The following is an 18,608-nucleotide window of genomic DNA, read 5'->3' on the forward strand; positions in this document are numbered from 1 at the left end:
AATTAGTTGACCTTAAAATAGGGAGATTCCTATTCTGGATTATCAGGGCCCTTTAAATGTGAAAGAGGGAACAAAGTTAGAGAAGGATATGTCACAAATGATGGACGCAGGGTCAGTGATGCAACAGTTTAACCTGCCTTTGCTGGCTTTCAAGATGGAAGAAAGGAGCCATGAGCCAACAAATAAGGGCAGCTTTTTCTAGGAGCTAGAAAAGTCAAAATAATGGCTTGTCCCCTACAGTATTCCAATAGCTCTGCCAACACCTTGATTTTAGCCCAGTGAGATCCATGTCAAACTTTTAATTTACACAATCATAAGACAATAAATCTGTGTTATGTCACTAAGTTTATGGTAATTTGTAATAGTAGCAATAAAAACACTAATACAAATGCCTTTTTCGTTGTTGTTGTTAAAGAACTCCTTTAGAGTCCTTGAGTCAAAATGGAGATACCCTGGGACACTGCAAAATCAGGTTTAAAATGATCTCTAATGAAATGAGAAAACAGTCCATTCTACAAAACTTAAAGTTTAGAAAGAAAAATGCCACTACAGGAGGTTCTACTTCTAGAGTGGCTGAGTAGATATTATCAGGCCAAACCACTAACAACTATAAACACTGGGCAAATTATTTTTAAAAAACCAAAACACCTTCTGAAGGCATTGGAAAACAACCAAATGCAGGAAGACACCAAAGGGAGTCTATACTTAGAAGAAGCCAATGAAGGTTTTTTTGCTTTACACTCTATATCTTTTAGCCTAAAAGCAGGCCCACAGGCCTGTGCTGGGCAACTAAAACCAAAAGAGAAAACCTGCAGTCTTAATGGCTTGAAGAACCACAGAACAGTATGGGACAACAGGCATGGGAAAGTGCGAAATCCCAGAAAAGTAAGCCAGAGAGAAGCCCCAAATTCCGTGGCTGACCCCAAGGCCTGCATGCACATGGGGCCAACTCCAGGCAGCCCAGCTAAAAGAACTCAACCGGTATTTGAGGTGCTGCCTACAAGGGAGCTGGATTATAGTTCAAGTTCAACTGAGTTAACAGCCTGCCACAACAAACACTTATGGAGAAATTAGAAAAATTGAGATCTCTATGATTCATTGTTCACAATGTCCAGGATACAATTCAAAATTACTCAACAGCCCATTTTTAAAAGAGAAGACAGTAAATGGAGATTACCACACAACAATTTCAAAACTGCTACACCCATGTTTGAAAAAAAACACTTCAATGAACAAAAAAATCGAATAGACACTATAAAAAAGAACCAAATGAAAATTCTGAAATTGAAAAAAATTTCTAAAACTGAAAATACAATCCTTGAAAATGCCACTCACTCCTACTGAAGTGGTGGCTTGGAAATGAAGCAGCGATGAGCTGCAAAGTGGTGTCAACAACTCAAAAGCCATGGAAAATTACTTAAGAGAATAAGCCTATTCTGACTATTTACTACTCCATAATTCATACTTTTTAGGCAATTCTTGATAATCAAAGTGTTACTGTATTTTTTACAGAAGACTTCAAGAGATTAAGAAACATGGTTCATGGTCACACAACTATGGTCTTGTAGGCACTTCTAGACAGTACTAAGTTATGGGTATTTTTAAATCAATGATAAACTCAAGTCTGTGGCTGAAGAAATTAATGCAGCAGAAATTGTAACAGAATAAGCAATTTCTTTGAAAATGTAAAGGGTTTCCTTAATGGTTTCTTTTTTAAGAAACAAACTTTATTAAAAGGCACCTCTTTACTCACACATTTCCTAGGTCATTCTGATATTACACTATTTGGAAAAGGACCTGGTTATATAAGTTATAGAACATCCTCACAATGGGATGCTATGCAGCATTAAAAATGACAGTATAGGGGCGCCTGGGTGGCTTGGTCGGTTAAGCGTCCGACTTCGGCTCAGGTCAGGATCTCACGGTCCGTGAGTTCGAGCCCCGCGTCGGGCTCTGTGCTGACAGCTCGGAGCCTGGAGCCTGTTTTGGATTCTGTGTCTCCCTCTCTCTCTGCTCCTCCCCTGTTCATGCTCTCTCTCTCTCTCTCAAAAATAAACAAATGTTAAAAAAAAAAATGACAGTATAGAAATGTCTACTGGTAAGGAAAGTGGATCAACAATGTTTTTATGGGAAAAAAACAGGCTACATAATAATGTGAACAATACCATCAATTTTTACTGTAAGGTCTCTCAATTCTAGACACAAAAATGTTCACATTTTGGTTATTTCCAGGTTGATGAGACTATGGGTAATTTTTATTTTTTGAGCTTATTCTGTTTGCTGTTCCCAAAATCATGTTTTCCCTACAATGTATTACTTGTGTAATGAAATCAAACATAAATCAAATCATCAGGCTATACACCTTAAACTTACACAGAGATGTGTCAATTATTGCTCAGTAAAACTGGGGAAAAAAAGAAAAACTTACTGATTCATCAAGTCAACAAATATTTATTGTGCACATACTACATGCCGGGTAATATCTGTACAAATAAAAAACTGTTGCAGAAACATAAAATTTGATTGAAATTTCTTCCACTACCTGAAGATATTCAATTTTTACCTATAGCCCTTTCCCTCAAAACCTGAAGAAAATCTATCTGTACTCTTAATTCTAGCCTTTCTACTGCTAGACAAGGTCTACTTCATCACCTCTCACCTAGGGTTCTGCAAGAGCCTGTTTATCTATTTCATCTCCCTGCCTCTGGCTCCTGGCAAATGTATTCCCTCACTCCATCCAGTCATCTATCCAATACGGGGAAACCTGGCCATGACCCTCTGCTTCTCTAAAATCCTTCACTGACTCCACACTGCTTCTAACATAAAGCCAAATTCTATGGCACGGCATGCAAGGAGCTCCAACACCTGGGCCCTATCCACCTCTTTTATTTCATCTCTGGATTCACCTTACTTCCTAACAATGGAGTCCAGCAACACTGCTTGAGGCTTCCTATAGGCACCAAGTTTTTTCTTGCCAACTATCAATAGTTTTTTCTCATGTTGTCCTTTCCATCTAGAATATCTCCTCACCAATGTTAGTATTGCCTCTAGAAAAAATCTTATACCACCTTCAAACCAAATTGACTTTATTCATATCTCTTAACACTGTACGATATTTACCTTGAAGTTTCAACTCCGCAAGAACAGGGACTAAGTCTGTTTATCTGTAATATAGCGGAATAGTACCAACTATGAGATTTAGAATAGTACCAACTATGAGGAGAACGCTCTCCTGAGCGTTAGAATGTGAACGTTTAACAGTGCTTGGCACATGAAAAGTAATCACCAAATGTTACTTATCACTATTATCCACGTTGTTACCTGCAGCCCAGCAGTGAAGTCGAACCTCAAATGTTTATTGAACGACTAAACTCTGCAAATTGGAATATTCCTCCCGTTTTACGACCAAGAAAACTAAGTGCAAGAAATCACAGCCCAATGTCACAAAGCTAGAAAAGGCGGTGAAGCCACTATCTAAACTCAGGTCCAATTCTAAAGCCGTATTCAATTCTACTATGCACTATCTCCCACTCTTCTGCTAAAAACTGACTCAACCTCTCTATTTTACTGCTAGGGGAAAAAAAGGCTTCCTTCCAGTAAATGCTGTAAAAATCGCCATTCCTGGAATCACCATTATTAAGTTAACTTGAATGCGTGTTTCGATTCAACGTCCTTGCCTAAAATAAGAGCATGTACTTGGATCTCAGAAGCCCATTCAAGTTCTAAATCCTTCTGGGTGCAGTTTTTCCGATGGTGTTCTTTCATAGGGTTAATGTGATACGATTATTTATCGAACTTTTCCGATATGCAAAACACAACTGCAGTAAATCAAACACCTTGCCCTAAGGAAACGCTCTTTAAGCTTTCAACCAGCAAGCCAGAGCCTACAATTTCGGAATCCTTTCCAGTGCGCTACTACAGGCCGGCAACAAGGTCACCAGGCTTGATATGCAAGGTAAGGTGCCTCCTTCGTGGGCGGGGGATCTTAGAAACCTATCTGGCCGACGAGGCCAGGCCTACGTTCCGCGCTGGGGCGAAACAGCAACAGACCACCGGCGGCCCCTCCTTCTTCCTCTCCTTGACCACACTAGGCGTAAACTTCCCAGTCCTGTGGGGGAGGCCACGCACCCGCAGCAGCTACGTCTGCGACCCTCCCTCGGAGCTCCTCGCCGGCGGTGGAGCTGCAGCGGCCTCCCTGAGAGAGGACGAAGGCCGCAGTGTCCTTGCCGCCGCCTGCAGGTCGTCCAGAGCCCAGGGTTCTCGTGTGCCCACCACAAAAGGAGACACCGAAAAATAGGGGAGAGTGGCGGCAGTGCCGGGGCTCATTCCGAACCTCCTTACCCACTGGGCGATGAGGCCTGCCGCCTTGGCCCGGAGCGCCGCGGAGAAGAACATGGCGGACCAAACAATTGGCCTTTCCCTGCGGCACCAGGCGAGAATCCCGAGCGAGCCTGGGACGCACGGCGTGCGCGCTCCCGAGCCGAGGCCTTGCGAGTCCAGGGCGGCGCGCCCCTCCCTGCTAGGAGGCGGCGGGGGCGCGCGGAGGTGCGCGGGGGCTGCTGGGGCCCAGTGGGCGGAGACTTCCTCGCGGCGGGGCCCGGCGAAGACCAGCCAGGCCCGTAAAAGGCTGGGTGCTGCAGGCCGGCGGTGGGGTCCCGACCTTGAAAGGAAGCGTCAGTGAGCTGTACCTTGGGCCTCTAGGGAATGAAACGCCGATCTGGATTTATGGGGTGAGCTTACCTCCTGGAGAGCTTTATGGGAATTACCACCTCCTTTTTTTATTGTAGTTACTTAAAAAAAAATTCCGTTGCACCCCCCCCATAAATCATATTTTACAAGTTAAAGGATTGAAGATGGAAAAGACTCCTCCCCAGTGAGCTAGACACCAAATGCCTTGTTTCCCATTCTTTTGATTTAGAGATGTGTGCCGACATATTTAAGGGTGAAATGATAAATCCGGAATTTGCTTCAGAACAAAGGAGATTCAGAATAATGGACATAGAAATGAAACAGTATTGGCCATGAATAATGACTGTTGAAGCTGTGGTAGTTCTCATGGCTATTCTCGGTACTTTTGTACATGTTAGAAATCTTCCATAATAATAAAACTTAAAAAAAAAAAAAAGGCCACTTCCTTTTTGATGTTTGTTTGGTCATCTTTGGAAATTCCAGGTATTTTTATTCAGCAACAGCCGTAATATGCACAGCGCAATTTCCTGCTGTGTAGCGTTTACCAGGCACTTTACTGCCTCTTGATTTTTCCCTTCACTGCCTTCTTTTCTTGCGTGTCATGTCCTGTAGACCCCTTCATTTTGCCCATTTTCCCTGCTAAACTTGTGAATGATTTCTGGAACTTTCACAGCAGTATAAGGATTTTAAATATTTATTCTTCATGTGGAAACTCTAGGGGCGCCTGCGTGGCTCAGTTGGTTAAGGCCCTGACTTTGACTCAGGTCAAGATCTCTGGGTTCCCAGTTTGAGCACCAGGAGGAACTCTGTGCTGACAGGTCAGAGCCTGGAGCCTGCTTCAGATTCTGTGTCCCCCTCTCTTTCTGCCCCTTTCCTGCTCACACTCTGTCTCTCTCTCTCTCTCCAAATAAATAAACATTAAAAATTTTTTTAAATAAAATATTGCATTATAACCACTTATGAGTCATATTGTACAAATTATGAAATGTAAGTCACCAGAAGGCTGACAGCCAGTGAGCTAGAAGTGCTTTGGTTCCCATTTCATTGCTTACCTTTTATATTAGCTTGCTTCTCCTAAACTGGTTCAGTATTTACCTCTCAAAAGGAAAAATATTCTGGATCTCCATGTGGATTTAAATTATTGTATCACAGGGGCACTTTGCTGGTTCAATCAGGGGAGCACGTGACTCTTGATCATGCTTTTGGGCCCCATAGTAGATGTAGGGATTACTAAAAAATAAACTTAAAAATAAAAAATTTGTTTAAAAAATTAAATTATGGTATTATAAATTTACCTATATATATGTACATAACACTACTATGCACATAAGCTGTTCTTGTAGGCCTCATACAACTAAAACCAAAATATATCACAAATTAAATACATAACAAACTTATTACAAATGGATGATACTAGTAAGACATGGAGTCTGAATCTGGTATACATGCTTTCTCTTGATTCCATTAGGGCCTTCTCTGACCCTAGGTTAAGTCTCCATGATACCTTCCTTATAAATGCCTGCCTCCATTTTCATTATCACATTTACCACCAGATTATAACCTCCATAGATGTAGAAACCTGCCCTTCCCAACTTGTTTGATTCGACAGCTTTCACTGATATATGGAAGGCATTCAATACTTGGAAACTGAATGAAAATGTTGCACATAGTACAAATATTTGGACTCTGAAGGGGTTGTATGTCTCTGGTTGGATTATGCTTTTATAAACATGTGTATCTGTGAGAGCGCTTTTGGATACGAGTAACAGGAAACCTAACTGAAGGAAATTAAACAGTAATGAGTTCATTATGTCCCATGAAAATAATTCCAAAGGTAGAACGGTTCCAAGATTAGGTAATTCAGTTACTCAAGGATGTCCTTAAAAACTTGAGAGGCTTCCCATCTTTCTACTCAACCATACAGGAGCTGTGACTCCTGTTATGGTCACAAGGTGGCTGTAGCAGTTCCAAGTATCATGTGCAGATTACAACCTTCCCAGGAAGAAAAAGAACTCTTTCCTTTCAGGGGTCTCAGATGTTCCTCCAGCAGACTTCTTTATCTCATTGGCATACCCATGATGGTAGTTAAGAGAACAGGCTCTAGAATGAGACTGCTGGTTCAGACCCTATCTCTACTGCTTTCTAGCTGTGTGACTTTGGGCAAGTTAGTCTCTCTAGTGTTCTATTTAGTAATAGTACTGTCCTCATTGCTTTATGATGGGAATAAAATGAGTTAATAACTATAAAATTCTTTTTAAATTACTGAGCATGGAGTAAGCGCTCAGTAAATGTTAGCTTGGATGTCTTCTGTAATAGAATAACATCTGTGGAGTTCACAGTTCACAGAGAAGGTACATATCTCATTGGTGTCTAATAGTCCCAGCAAGGACTTAGCAGATATCCCTGATTTCTGTTACCTACGGGCCAAGAGTGCAAAGAGTAATGTTTAAAACATTAGGGATCAGAGCTAAAGGAGTTAGTCTAGCCTGTTAACACTTCCTTGAAGATGATACAGAAAGTAAATGCTTTCAACAGTCATTCCACTGCCAGTAAGTATAATACCGCTTTGTTCAACCGTCCAAAAGGTCTGTTAATGTCCAGCATGATTTTGGCTTATCCTTAACCCAAATAATTCTCAAGTGAAAACATTAGGATTAATCTTCTTCACACCTGGTAATGTGAGTTCATTTCTAGAGCCACCCCACTCATAAAGTAATCTAATGCACAACTATTCTTCCCAGAGTCTTTAGGATAGAATTGTGGGGGCTCTTTGAAAAATCCCTACTCTCAAAGGCATCGTTTCTAGGCACAGACCAACATGGATGCCAGTGATGTTAAATGTTAGTTACCTAACCCCATAGGCTTGATTGAAATTGGCTTGATTACATACTGTAATGAATATTATGGCTGCCTGGTTAGACATATCCCATGATTCTAAGTTAGTGCTACTACCTTAAGCCCAGGGAAGTTGGCCCTAACTATAGTGATCAACCATTTGAGTAAAGAATGTGTGTGGGTTTGGGGTGGAGGGGTGGTGGGTAAGGGGAAATGAGGGACTGGGAGCTAGGAGAACTGGGATAAAGTTGAGGGGAATGACCAAAAGTGGGAACTTGTGCTCTGCCATTTCTATGATTTCTTCTCCATTTAAACCAACATAAACAGGCTATAGTGAGGGCATGGTATAATGAAAACCATGAGCTTTGTAGTCAGAGGGACTTAGGATTGCAATTCTGACTTCATCTCTTACTAGATTCTGCGAAGCTTTGGTCCTCAATTTCTTCAAGTATAATTAGAACATTAAATCATTCTCCTAGGTCACATACTTATTAAAGCAGCCTCAGGCACTTTATAATATGTTCTGCCTCCCACATGGCCTACTCTAACCATATTGACTGGCCTCAGGTTTTCTAACATAACGTGAAGCGTAGGTCCAGTCTTGTTTTGAGGGAAGAAGAGGGACTGAGTCAAAACTCGAAGGAGGAAAAAGAGATAAGGCTATTGCTGGATGAATAAGAAAGAGTTTTCAAGAGAGACAGGAATAAAGGTCCTTCAAGTAGGACATTTGAGGGTGCAAAGAAGTGTGATATAGTCACATTCGTACACTGAAGTGTTAGACCTGCTTCATGGTGTTGCACTCTGAGGTGAGGGGGGATGTTAGAATAATGAATAACTTCTTCATGATCTTTCCAAATTCTTCTCAAGTTAATCTGGGATATGTGGGACCAAAAGGGAAAATGAAAATCAAAACAGCCACTAACTTAACTATACAAACCTCAAGAATAGACTGTCTAAAAAAATAATAAGCAGAATGTCACCTAAGCCATTACCAGATTCAAGTCGCTTGTTACTAAGGAAATTTATCCTAAGGAAATAACTGGGAAAGTCTACAAAGTTGTACAAACAGATATGTTCATCACAGCGTTATTCATAATACTGAAATCTTGGAAGCCATGTAAATGATCAACGAAACAGAGAATTGATTAAACAAATTACAGTACAACTATACAATGGGATGTCGCTTTACAAATTTAAAAGTAATAACAAAGATCAGTATTTATTTTAAAGGAAAGATGCCCATGATGTGTTAAGTTTAATTTTTTAAATTTTTTAAATTTTACAAAACATCTTGTGTAACATGACCACACTTTATGTATGTGCATAGAAAAAAATATGGGAAAGTTACATATCAAAATGGTACCAAGAGGGGGCACCTGGGTGGCTCAGTCAGTTAAGTGTCCAACTCTTAATCTTAGCTCAGATCTGGATCTTGGTGTCATGAGTTCAAGCCCCGTGCTGGGCTCTGTACTGGGCGTGAAGCCTGCTTAAAAAAAAAAAAAAAAAAAAAAAGTTAATAGGGGCTCCTAGGTGGCTCAGTTGCTTGACCATCCAACTTTGGCTCAGGTCAAGATCTCACAGTTCGAGGGTTGGAGCCCCTGTCAGGCTTTCTGCTGAGCCTCCTTAGAATCCTCTATCCCCTGCCCTTCTCAGCCCCTCCCCCCACTTGTCCTTTCTCTCTCTCCTTTCTCTCAAAAATAAATAAAAAAAAATGTTAATAAGAGTTCTCTCTGGGTGTTGAAATATAAGGTAATTTTAATTTTTTAGATCTTTTGTATTACCAATTTATTTCAATTAACATGTGTTATTTTTATTGCAAGAAAATAAAGCCGTGTTCATTTTTAGAAACAGGGTAATAAAGGAAATATAAAAGTGAAAAAATTGATAACTCTCTTTTATACTCACTTCTTTTTAGTGAGTTGGTCTACTCTTCAGAGTAGAATTCCTTATACTGCTATTAATTCAAGTTTTAATTTAGGGCATCAGTGAGTGTGGACTGGGAAGAGGGAAATGAGCCAGTTCTTAGGATCTTTGGGCAGTTTTAATTTTAGTCAGAAGAAACAGCTCTGGACTCTTTCCCACAAAGCTGTTCCTTAAAATTCCTGTGCAAATCTGAACTCATTTCTTCCTTGACCAGTCACAAAAAGATTCATATAAAATTTCTTTAAATAGCCAATTCTCTTTGCTCATATAAAATATTCCTTGACTAAGAAATATTATATTGCAGCTAAGTAGTTCATTTGCTTCATGTACTTGTGTGGTATGGTATAAACAGCCTGAGGTGTGTAATGAAAGAGTAATCCGAGCAGGGTGAAATTGGTTAGAAAAGTCTTTCATTCATTCATGTGCTGTACAAATATATTTTCAGCCCCAATTATCTTCAGCACTGAAGATACATAGATGGAAGACCGTAGTCCCTTCTTGGGAAGACCTAACACACTGCAAGGAAATGATTATAATACAGAGTATATGTGCAAGATGAAATGGGAACTTGGAGGAAGGAGTGCCAAAGTCTTCCTGGGGCAGTTCATGCCAAGCAGAGACTGGAAGGCTACATAGGAATTGCCATAAATAGAGTTTCTTGGGGATAAGTTTTCACCTGAAGGAAGTGAAAGATATGTGTTGTTAGAAAGAAGCTGAAAGATCAAAGTGGCAAATAACTAAACTTGTAAACTGATCCTGCTAATAAAAAAGCTTAGAGGAGACATTTCCCTGCTTCTTCGGGAGCCCACTTCCTACCAGGTAATTTCAGTTCATAGTAACAAAGACACTTGATGTTGGTGCTGGGGTCTTCATTGTCCTTTCTAGAAGCGAGATGCTTTTGGCAGGGACTTGCACGCTACTGTGTGTTAGTGGTTGCGTGTTAATGTCAAGATGCCATGTGATAGGGGCACCAGGGTGGCACAGCCAGTTAAGCGCCTGACTTCGGCTCAGGTCATGATCTCAACGGCTCATGGGTTCGAGCCCCACATTGGGCTCTGTGCTGACAGCTCAGAGTCTGGAGTCTGCTTCTGATTCTGTGTCTCCCTCTCTCTACACCTCCCCTGCTCATGCCCAATCTCTCTCTCTCTCTCTCTCTCTCTCTCTCTCTCTCTCTCTCTCTGTCTCTCAAAAATAAATAAATATTAGAAGATGGCAGGTGATAGAATTAGAAGAGGTTGTGGTATTAAGGTGGTAGAAGGACAGGAATTAATGCATGGATTCAGAGATAGCCTGATTCAGTGGGTCCTTGTATTAGCATTTTAGAGCAGGAAAGACTGGAAAAGATCTGGTCCAATCACCTCACTGTACAGATTTTTAAAAAGTTACTGAGATTGCCAAAGATCTTAATTGCCTTCTTTAAAAATAAATTATTAAATGTAATGTTCAGTGTAATAGTGCTGGAGTATATCTCTGTAAAACTTAATGGGAAGACTCATTCCATCCATCTGAATAGCAGAGAAATAATGGTCTGTTTTCCGAGCTTTAGCTCAAGTGTGTCTTGTGTTTATATAGTCAAAGGTCAAAAGCTGACTAGGAACAGATGAGCCCTTTCCTTTTACATCATTTTTCAACTTTTCAAAGGGCTTAAAATAAACTATCATTTTCCATTATTTACTTAAGGGATTTGTTTTGCAGAATTTGTAGCTCTTGGGAACCCCCCCGTCGTTCTTATGAAGTACACAATCTGATTCTTACTCATCTATCAACATCCAAGGAATGTTAGTATTAATATGTATGGTTTAAATCACCCAAAACAGAATAAGAAGGCTGAATTGGCTAGTAGTGTTTGTGACTTTCCATAAATATCTTATGTGTATAGACTCAGGAAATCACTCTTCCTTGAGATAGAGGAAATGATAGAGATAGAGATATAGACATGGCAGGGGTGGGGGTGGCAGGGAGGAGGAAGAAGAGGAAGAGGGGAGAGACAGAGAGAGAGAGAGAGACAGAGTGAGAGTGAGAGAGAGAGGAAAGAATGAGAGCATGTACGTCAGTTCTGAGACCAAGGATTAATTTCTCTGAATAAAAGCACTTCCTTTTGTAACCAGCATTTCATCTGACACATTCTTAAAAACCACTGCAATCCTAGACTTCTAAGGGCGTACAAAAAATTTGTAGCTGACCTTGTGTAGAGAAAGGTTTGCACTCATTTTTACATGGATTCATTCTTCTGCTGAACTCCAACTTGAAATCTCTGTGAGACGCTACTCCCCAGAATACATCCAGCACTCAAATCCTTGCTAGTCAACCTCTAAATGAAACTAAATTCTAAATTCTACCTTTACAATGCCTGTGCTACAGAGATTCAGTCTGACATATTAGCAAGTGGAGCTTTTACTGGAGACAGTCTCTATTTGTCCACATTATAGGTTTTCCCAGATTAGTATTTTGAAAGGTATCGTTAAAAAAAAAAGATAATCAGAGCCAACATAGGGAATGCCTTGTTGACATTCATTTAATCAAATATTTGTTTAGTATTTCTGCAATAGTAAACTTCCCCATGGCCCCATGACTGCTTGCTAAATTGGCATAACATTTTGTTAAATGTGTAACCTGAGGGGAAAAATACTAAGAGGAACAAAACTTGTCATTCACTAAACCATTCCTCGATCCATTCAATGTTTGCCAAGTTCCTTTCATGGGTCAGGGAAAGGGCAGTAAGTGTTGAAGATGTCAAGATAAAGGACACAGTCCGACCCACTCCAAGGAGCTCACAGTCTTGATATGAGTACATGATTGAGTTCTTAGGTGGGTTTGTCCACTGAAGAGAATGTACAACTCCAAACTCTCTCTGCTCCCTCTGAAATCTAATGTGCTTTTGCTGTGATGCAGTTTTGCAACTTGTCCTGTTGTTTTAGGAACAATAAACATTCAAAATAATAAACATCATGGAGCACCTACTATACCAAGTGGTAAGGCAGGCAGACTCATAAGATGGCCCCAGTGGTCCCTGCTTCCTTGTATTCAATGGTCTTATGTAATCTCCTTCTGTTAAGTATGGACTGGGCTGAATGACCTGCTTCTCACCAATAGAATATGGCAAAAGTGATGGGATGTCACTTCTATAATTAGGTTAGAAAAGACTGTGACTTCAGTCACTGTTGCTTTCTTGGTTTGCACATTTTGGTGAAATAAACTGCCAGATTGGAGAGGCCTACCTGTGAAGGAACTGAGGGTGGCCTCCAAGCAAGGTCCCTAGTTTACCAGTCTGTGAAGAACTTAATCCTGCCAACAACCACGTGAGCTTGGAAGCAGATCCTTCCCCATTTGGGCCTTCAAATGAGACATGAGCCTTGTTGAAAGACCCTGAGAAAGAAGACCCAGGTAAAATGTGCCCAGATTCTTGATCACAGAAACTGTAAGATAATAAATCCATCTTGTTTTAAGTTTAGGGATAATTTGCTATGCAGCAGGAGATAACTAACATGGAAATTATCCTCATGCTCGAGGAGTTGACAGTATAGCTGAAGTCAGACAAAACACTATAGCCCAATTTTTAAAGTAGTGCCATCTTCAGTAACTTGGCAGAGGTTTAAATCAAGGACTGAATGCTGTGATTCTGGCATTTCAGTTCTAATCTCAAGTTAACTTGATTTCTGTTTTTATAGGTTTTCCAGCTGGAAAAGCTCTCGAGCAATTCTGTCCCTTTAGTTTTTACCCTGTATTCCACCTGAAAAGAATAATGATACTGTAATTGACCAACTGAACTACACAGCCCTTGAGGGTAGGACGAGTATTTTATACTTAGTGCTTTTTCACATGCCCTTTCATAAAAGGGGAGAGTTCACCAAATATGAATGATGAACTATATTCTCACAATTAGGAAAAGACCAAAAAACACGTGGAAGACTTATGCATTCATATCCTGAAAGACCTGAGAATTCTGGCACATGTACTGGAAATAGGATGGGGTGGGGAGCTGCCAAAGCAGTCGTATACAGGGCTCTGATGCACAGTTCATGAGCCAAACAGAAGAAGCCTTAGAAGACTTCCACAGGTGATATTCACCATGACACTATATACTTCCTCCAGAAGCTTTCCAGAATCACTAAAACAAGAGCCCTGAAGGTTATTTTTATTGACAACAGCAGATGCTGCCTGTGCTCTGCCTATAACCCCTAGGTACTGGCCATCACAGTGTATTCCAGAGCACCCTCCTGCAACTTTCCATTTGCAGGCTTCGGCCAGAAGTGCAGATGCAACCTTCAGCTGCTGACATTTGAATGGGAGGAAAAATCCCCAATCTTCTTTGCCCTGTTTTGATGGGACGACTCTGAGGTGTGTTCTATGCTGTCACCCATAGCCCCCCAGTGGCACTGACTCCCAGGCATTCACAGGGGTAACCTACTCAATAGCACTTTCTTGGGTCACTCCAAAATAAACTGCTTGGACTCAAATCTTTGTCTCAAAGTTGGTTTCTGAGGAAACGTGATGAACAGATACACTAAAATAGGATGCTTAAGTTTGAATCTTGTTGAATTAATCCTGCTGAAGCTGTCTTGCTCAAACATCTCAGGAAAGAACTAGACCTAACTTTAGTGAAGTGTGATCCAATGGGAAGCCTGGGTGGGGAGGGCAGTACTTGGAAGCTGACTTGCTCATGGGGTTGGAGTGAACACTGGGGACTGAGTTGAGAGATAATTTTTTTTTTTAATGATACAGACTTTCAATAAATTTTAGAATATTGACAAATGAAATAGTCACTAAGAGGGGTGCCTGGGTGGCTCAGTCGGTTAAGCATCTGACTCTTGCTCTCAGCTCAGGTGTTGATCTCAGGGTTGTACAAGTTCAAGCCTTTGTTGGACTCCATGCTGGGCATGAAGCCACTTAAAAATAAAAAAATAAAAAAGTCACTGATAGCTATCAATCAGCCCAGAGCTTGGTTTCTTTCAGCAAAGCTGGGAGAATGTCTAAGTCAACTCATCAAGCCCCAGCTCTGCCCCAAGCAAGGTCCAGAAAGGTCCCAGAACTGGTTATGCTCTTGCTTTGGCCTCTTGACATCCTAAGCCCTTCCAGCTGTTGAATGGCAAAAGCCAAAAATGGGGTCACTTCCATTGCTGCACCTGGCTCCAGTTATAATCACCCAAACCAAGTCCTGAAGGTCCCCAGTAGCACTGGAGAAGTACAGATGTTTATTTTATTTTATTTTATTTTATTTTATTTTATTTTATTTTTTAAATTTTTTTTAAACATTTTATTTATTTTTGAGACAGGGAGAGACAGAGCATGAACAGGGGAGGGTCAGAGAGAGGGAGACACAGAATCTGAAACAGGCTCCAGGCTCTGAGCTGTCAGCACAGAGCCTGACGCGGGGCTCGAACTCACAGACCGTGAGATCATGACCTGAGCCGAAGTCGGCCACTTAACCAACTGAGCCACCCAGGCGCCCCCGGATGTTTATTTTTAAATAAATTCCTTTTCTTCTGGTTTAATCAAAAGTTTTTATAAAGTTCGGTTTTGAACCATCCGCAAACACACTAATCTCTGAAGGATTTGGCAAAGATGTATGTGTTTTTCTATTTCCTGTTTTTTATTGTACACACAGATTAACACGGAATCAAAGAGCACCCCCCCCTCCAAAAAAAGTTCAGCACAAAGGATACGGTTAAATACAACAACTACAGTGAGGAAAGGTCTGAAACAGATTGGACAGTTGTCTCAGACAGAAAACTAACAAATAACTGTTACTTAAGTGAGTCACAATTGGAAGTTTCAGTCATTATATGTGGAAGCAAACACATTTTAGCGTATGAACCTCTATTGTGGAGTTTGCATTTGCCGCTTGGTGTTCGAGTTCCTGCTTCTCCAAGAATAAATAGCCTAGTTAAGTACAGTCTTTAACAGACAACCTCCACTTTATGAGCCAAGTCAGATCCCAAGTGTTCATCAAAAGGTGCTGACAGAGGTTATCGGACATCTTCTGACAAAGGTCCGCATCCACTGGCCAGTAGACGTGAGAGAGTATCAGAGACGGAAGAAAAACCTTTAGAAATTTTGCTGAGAAAATGCCGCCCTTTCTTCAAAACACGTGTGTTTCTTCCTCATGCTGAGAGAAGCCGTGTGCTTTCCATGTTTAGAGACCGTCTTTTGGAGGGGAGGGGGATTTTTCAGACCGACTTGACCAGCCCCATGTCTGATCTGAGTTTTTCTTCAAAATGCTTTCGATTTCCTCTTTCAATGTAATCTTCAGGCTGAGAGCTGTTTTGCCCTCCCCCCCCAATGGTATTGGTGTGTATTTCAGAAACTCTATGAGTATCTTGTGGTATCTGTGATTGAGATGGCTCTTCACAGTGGGTCTTCTTTGAGTGGCATCATCTAGATTCATGCTGGGCATTCAGTAAGAGCACTACTGAATGTAAACAGAAGTCATGATTGTAAACAGAAATTGAGGCTGAACACTGCTCAGGGCCCTTACTGCTATAGCAAGGACCCTAAAATTTGTCTTCCTACAGCCCAGACACTGCGATTCTGCTCATCTGGTCAGGGTCTGTGACAAGCAGCGAGAGGCTAAGCTCATTGCTTTTATGTCTTGCAGTATGCTTTATAAATATTTTAGTGAAAGTAATATGATATTCAGATAAAATTCAGATCCATTTTGCCCCCCTCCTCAATTACCTTTCTTCATTTTCCTCCCCAGATCCTCCCCTGGTAGTGTCTCCAGTGCATGTATGTGTGTGTCCATCATCAATCTATACAGTGTTTTTTTTTCTTTTTAATTTTAAAATAATTTGTATCATATGTTTAGATATTTTTGCAACCTGGTTTATTCCCTCTCAGTGGTATATTTTTGTGATCTACTTACAACATGAATACATGGACACCTAGTTCACTTTTTAATCTGCTATTCCAATGTTCTTGGGAATACAAACTTTATTTTTCATTTCAAACCCCTCTGATGGGTTTCAGATTGTTCCCAGCTTCTTATAGCTGTTTCCTATGCACATATTTGCAAGTTTCTCTACAGGAGGACTTTTCTAGGGCACAAGGAATATAATTTTTAGCTTTGCTGTATGTTGGAGGTTTTTCAATTTGTGTGTGTGTGTGTTTTTAACAATGACATTTTAGTTTATTTTTTATTTTTTAAATAAGCTCTATGCCCAACTTGGGGATTGACCTCACGACCCTGTGAGTTGTACCTCAGGAGTCGCGCATTCCACTGACTGAGCTAGCCAGGCACCCTTTTACTGGATGTTGTTAATCTGATGTCAAAATAGTTGTATTTATTTTCACTTCCACTAGTAGATTTTGTAAGTTCCTATTTTTCATCTTTCCAACATCTCATATCGTCAGATCAAACAATTTGTAGACAATCAGAGGGATATGAAGTGGGATCTAATTTAATTTGTATTTCTCTCAGTATAGTGAGGAGGACCATATTTTTGTAAATTTTGCTGGTTTTGTTTTCCTTTTCTGTTTCCTGTGCATATTTTTTGCCCATTTTCAAAAATTGGGGTTTTGTTTTCTTATTAATCTTAATTCCTTGTATATCTTAAATACTTTGTAATACATAGTATGAATATCTTCTCCAAGTCTATGGCTTGTTTTTAACCAGATTTTAAAAATTAAGCTTTAATTTTGGCATCATTTAAAAATTACAAGCAAATTTATAATTAAAAAAAATTTTTTTTTATGATTCATGTGTTTTCTGCCTTGTTTTAAGAAATTCTGCTTAGGGTCACCTGGGTGGCTCAGTGGGTTAAGCATCTGACTTCAGCTCGCGCAGGTCGTGATCTTGCAGTTCGTGAGCTCAAGCCCCGCATTGGGCTCTGTGCTGACAGCTCGGAGTCTGGAGCCTACTTCAGATTTTGTGTCTCCCTCTCTCTCTCTGCCCCTCCCCCGCTCACACTCTGTCTCCCTATATCAAAAAATAAGCATTAAAAAAACTTTAAATTAAAAAAAAGAGAAATTCTGCTTAACTCAAGGTCATAGCAATTATCTATATATTTCATTCTAATAGTATAAAAGTTGTGCTCCACATATTTCGATCTTTATTCTTTCTATAACTTATCTGTGCATAGGGTGTTAGGTAATAAAAATCTAATTTTACTTATTTGTATCTAGAAGCCAATTTTTCCACTACTGTCTTTTTTTTACAATGGAAATGGCTTTCTGATTACATAAACAACTCATGATCACTGTGAAAATTCAAATAATTATTTGACATATGAAGAAATACATTAAAAGTCACCTGAGAGCCTGTTGCCCTAAGATAGTCATCATTGATATTTTCAACATCTTTAATCAACAGTCTGTCCTCTCTTCCACTTGTTTATGGTACCACCTCAGTCATACAGAAAGAGGTCTTTTCTAGGATTCAGGCAAACTTAGAGAATTAACACTAGATCTGGATATAATTTGTAGAATTTGAAGTATCCGTGTAAAGGGTTTTCAAGTTAGAGTATATCACATGATTGCCTGATTTCATTAAGCAGCGTAAATAAGTAAACAGAATAAGTAGGAGTAGCACATGAAAAGTAAGAATTTTCCAGTGACAACCAGCTCTTCTATGGTTTGAGGACGTATGAGAATAAAGACTACAAATTTATGAAGCAAAAGCATAATTTTTCTTAGTATCATGCCCAGTATGCAAGGTTCATCTTGCTAAATATTTTCAAATTAAGACCATTAGTACTTCTTCTAATAAATAATTTATCTTAAATGTTGTCACAGAAGTAGACAAGGAAAAACAGAGCCAGTTCCTAGAAAAGCACTGTCTAACTTGGATAGAATGCGAAAATCTGCATCAGTCCATCTTGGAAGCTCTAGGGTGTAAAAGGTGAAATGAAATGGAGTACCTTGTGTCAAAGGGTTTAAAATGGAGCCAGGAGGCCATAAAGGAGGTGGGCCTTGTGCACGTCTTCATCCTCACCGGTGGAGCCATGAACTTTTGAGCTAGGCCAAACTGCAAATATTCTGAGGACCCAGCTGGAAAACCTACAACCTGCTGCAGTAACAGACTTTTGCTTAGTGGTAGTCTTAGCAACCAATTCTGTTCAGCCTCGATTCATGTTCTACAACCGACGCCAATCAAAATTCTTTGTAAACAACTTATACAAACATTCCCTTTCCTCTTTAAAAACACTTGACTTTTGTTCTCCGGC

General features: G+C 40.2%; 1 protein-coding gene and 1 long non-coding RNA gene across 4 annotated transcripts in view; one reads left to right on the forward strand and one right to left on the reverse strand.

Annotated features, from left to right (window-relative positions):
• The window catches only part of NDUFV2 (NADH:ubiquinone oxidoreductase core subunit V2), a 30,983-nt gene extending 26,534 nt beyond the window's left edge, over positions 1 to 4,449 (reverse strand). Inside the window, exon 1 of the mRNA XM_060613263.2 lies at positions 4,342 to 4,449. Within this exon, the coding sequence (XP_060469246.1) occupies positions 4,342 to 4,395 (54 nt within the window). The 5' untranslated portion in view covers positions 4,396 to 4,449. The remainder of the gene's footprint in view (positions 1 to 4,341) is intronic.
• Positions 4,450 to 4,619: 170 nt separating this feature from the next.
• The window catches only part of LOC132665768 (uncharacterized), an 87,918-nt gene continuing 73,929 nt past the window's right edge, over positions 4,620 to 18,608 (forward strand). For all 3 annotated transcript variants that reach the window (XR_009604263.3, XR_009604261.3, XR_009604264.3), the window contains exon 1: positions 4,620 to 4,730. This is a non-coding gene — a long non-coding RNA (uncharacterized LOC132665768). The remainder of the gene's footprint in view (positions 4,731 to 18,608) is intronic.

Source organism: Panthera onca, chromosome D3 (genome assembly GCF_046562875.1).
Source record: "Panthera onca isolate mPanOnc1 chromosome D3, mPanOnc1 haplotype 2, whole genome shotgun sequence".
NCBI lineage: Eukaryota > Metazoa > Chordata > Mammalia > Carnivora > Felidae > Panthera > Panthera onca.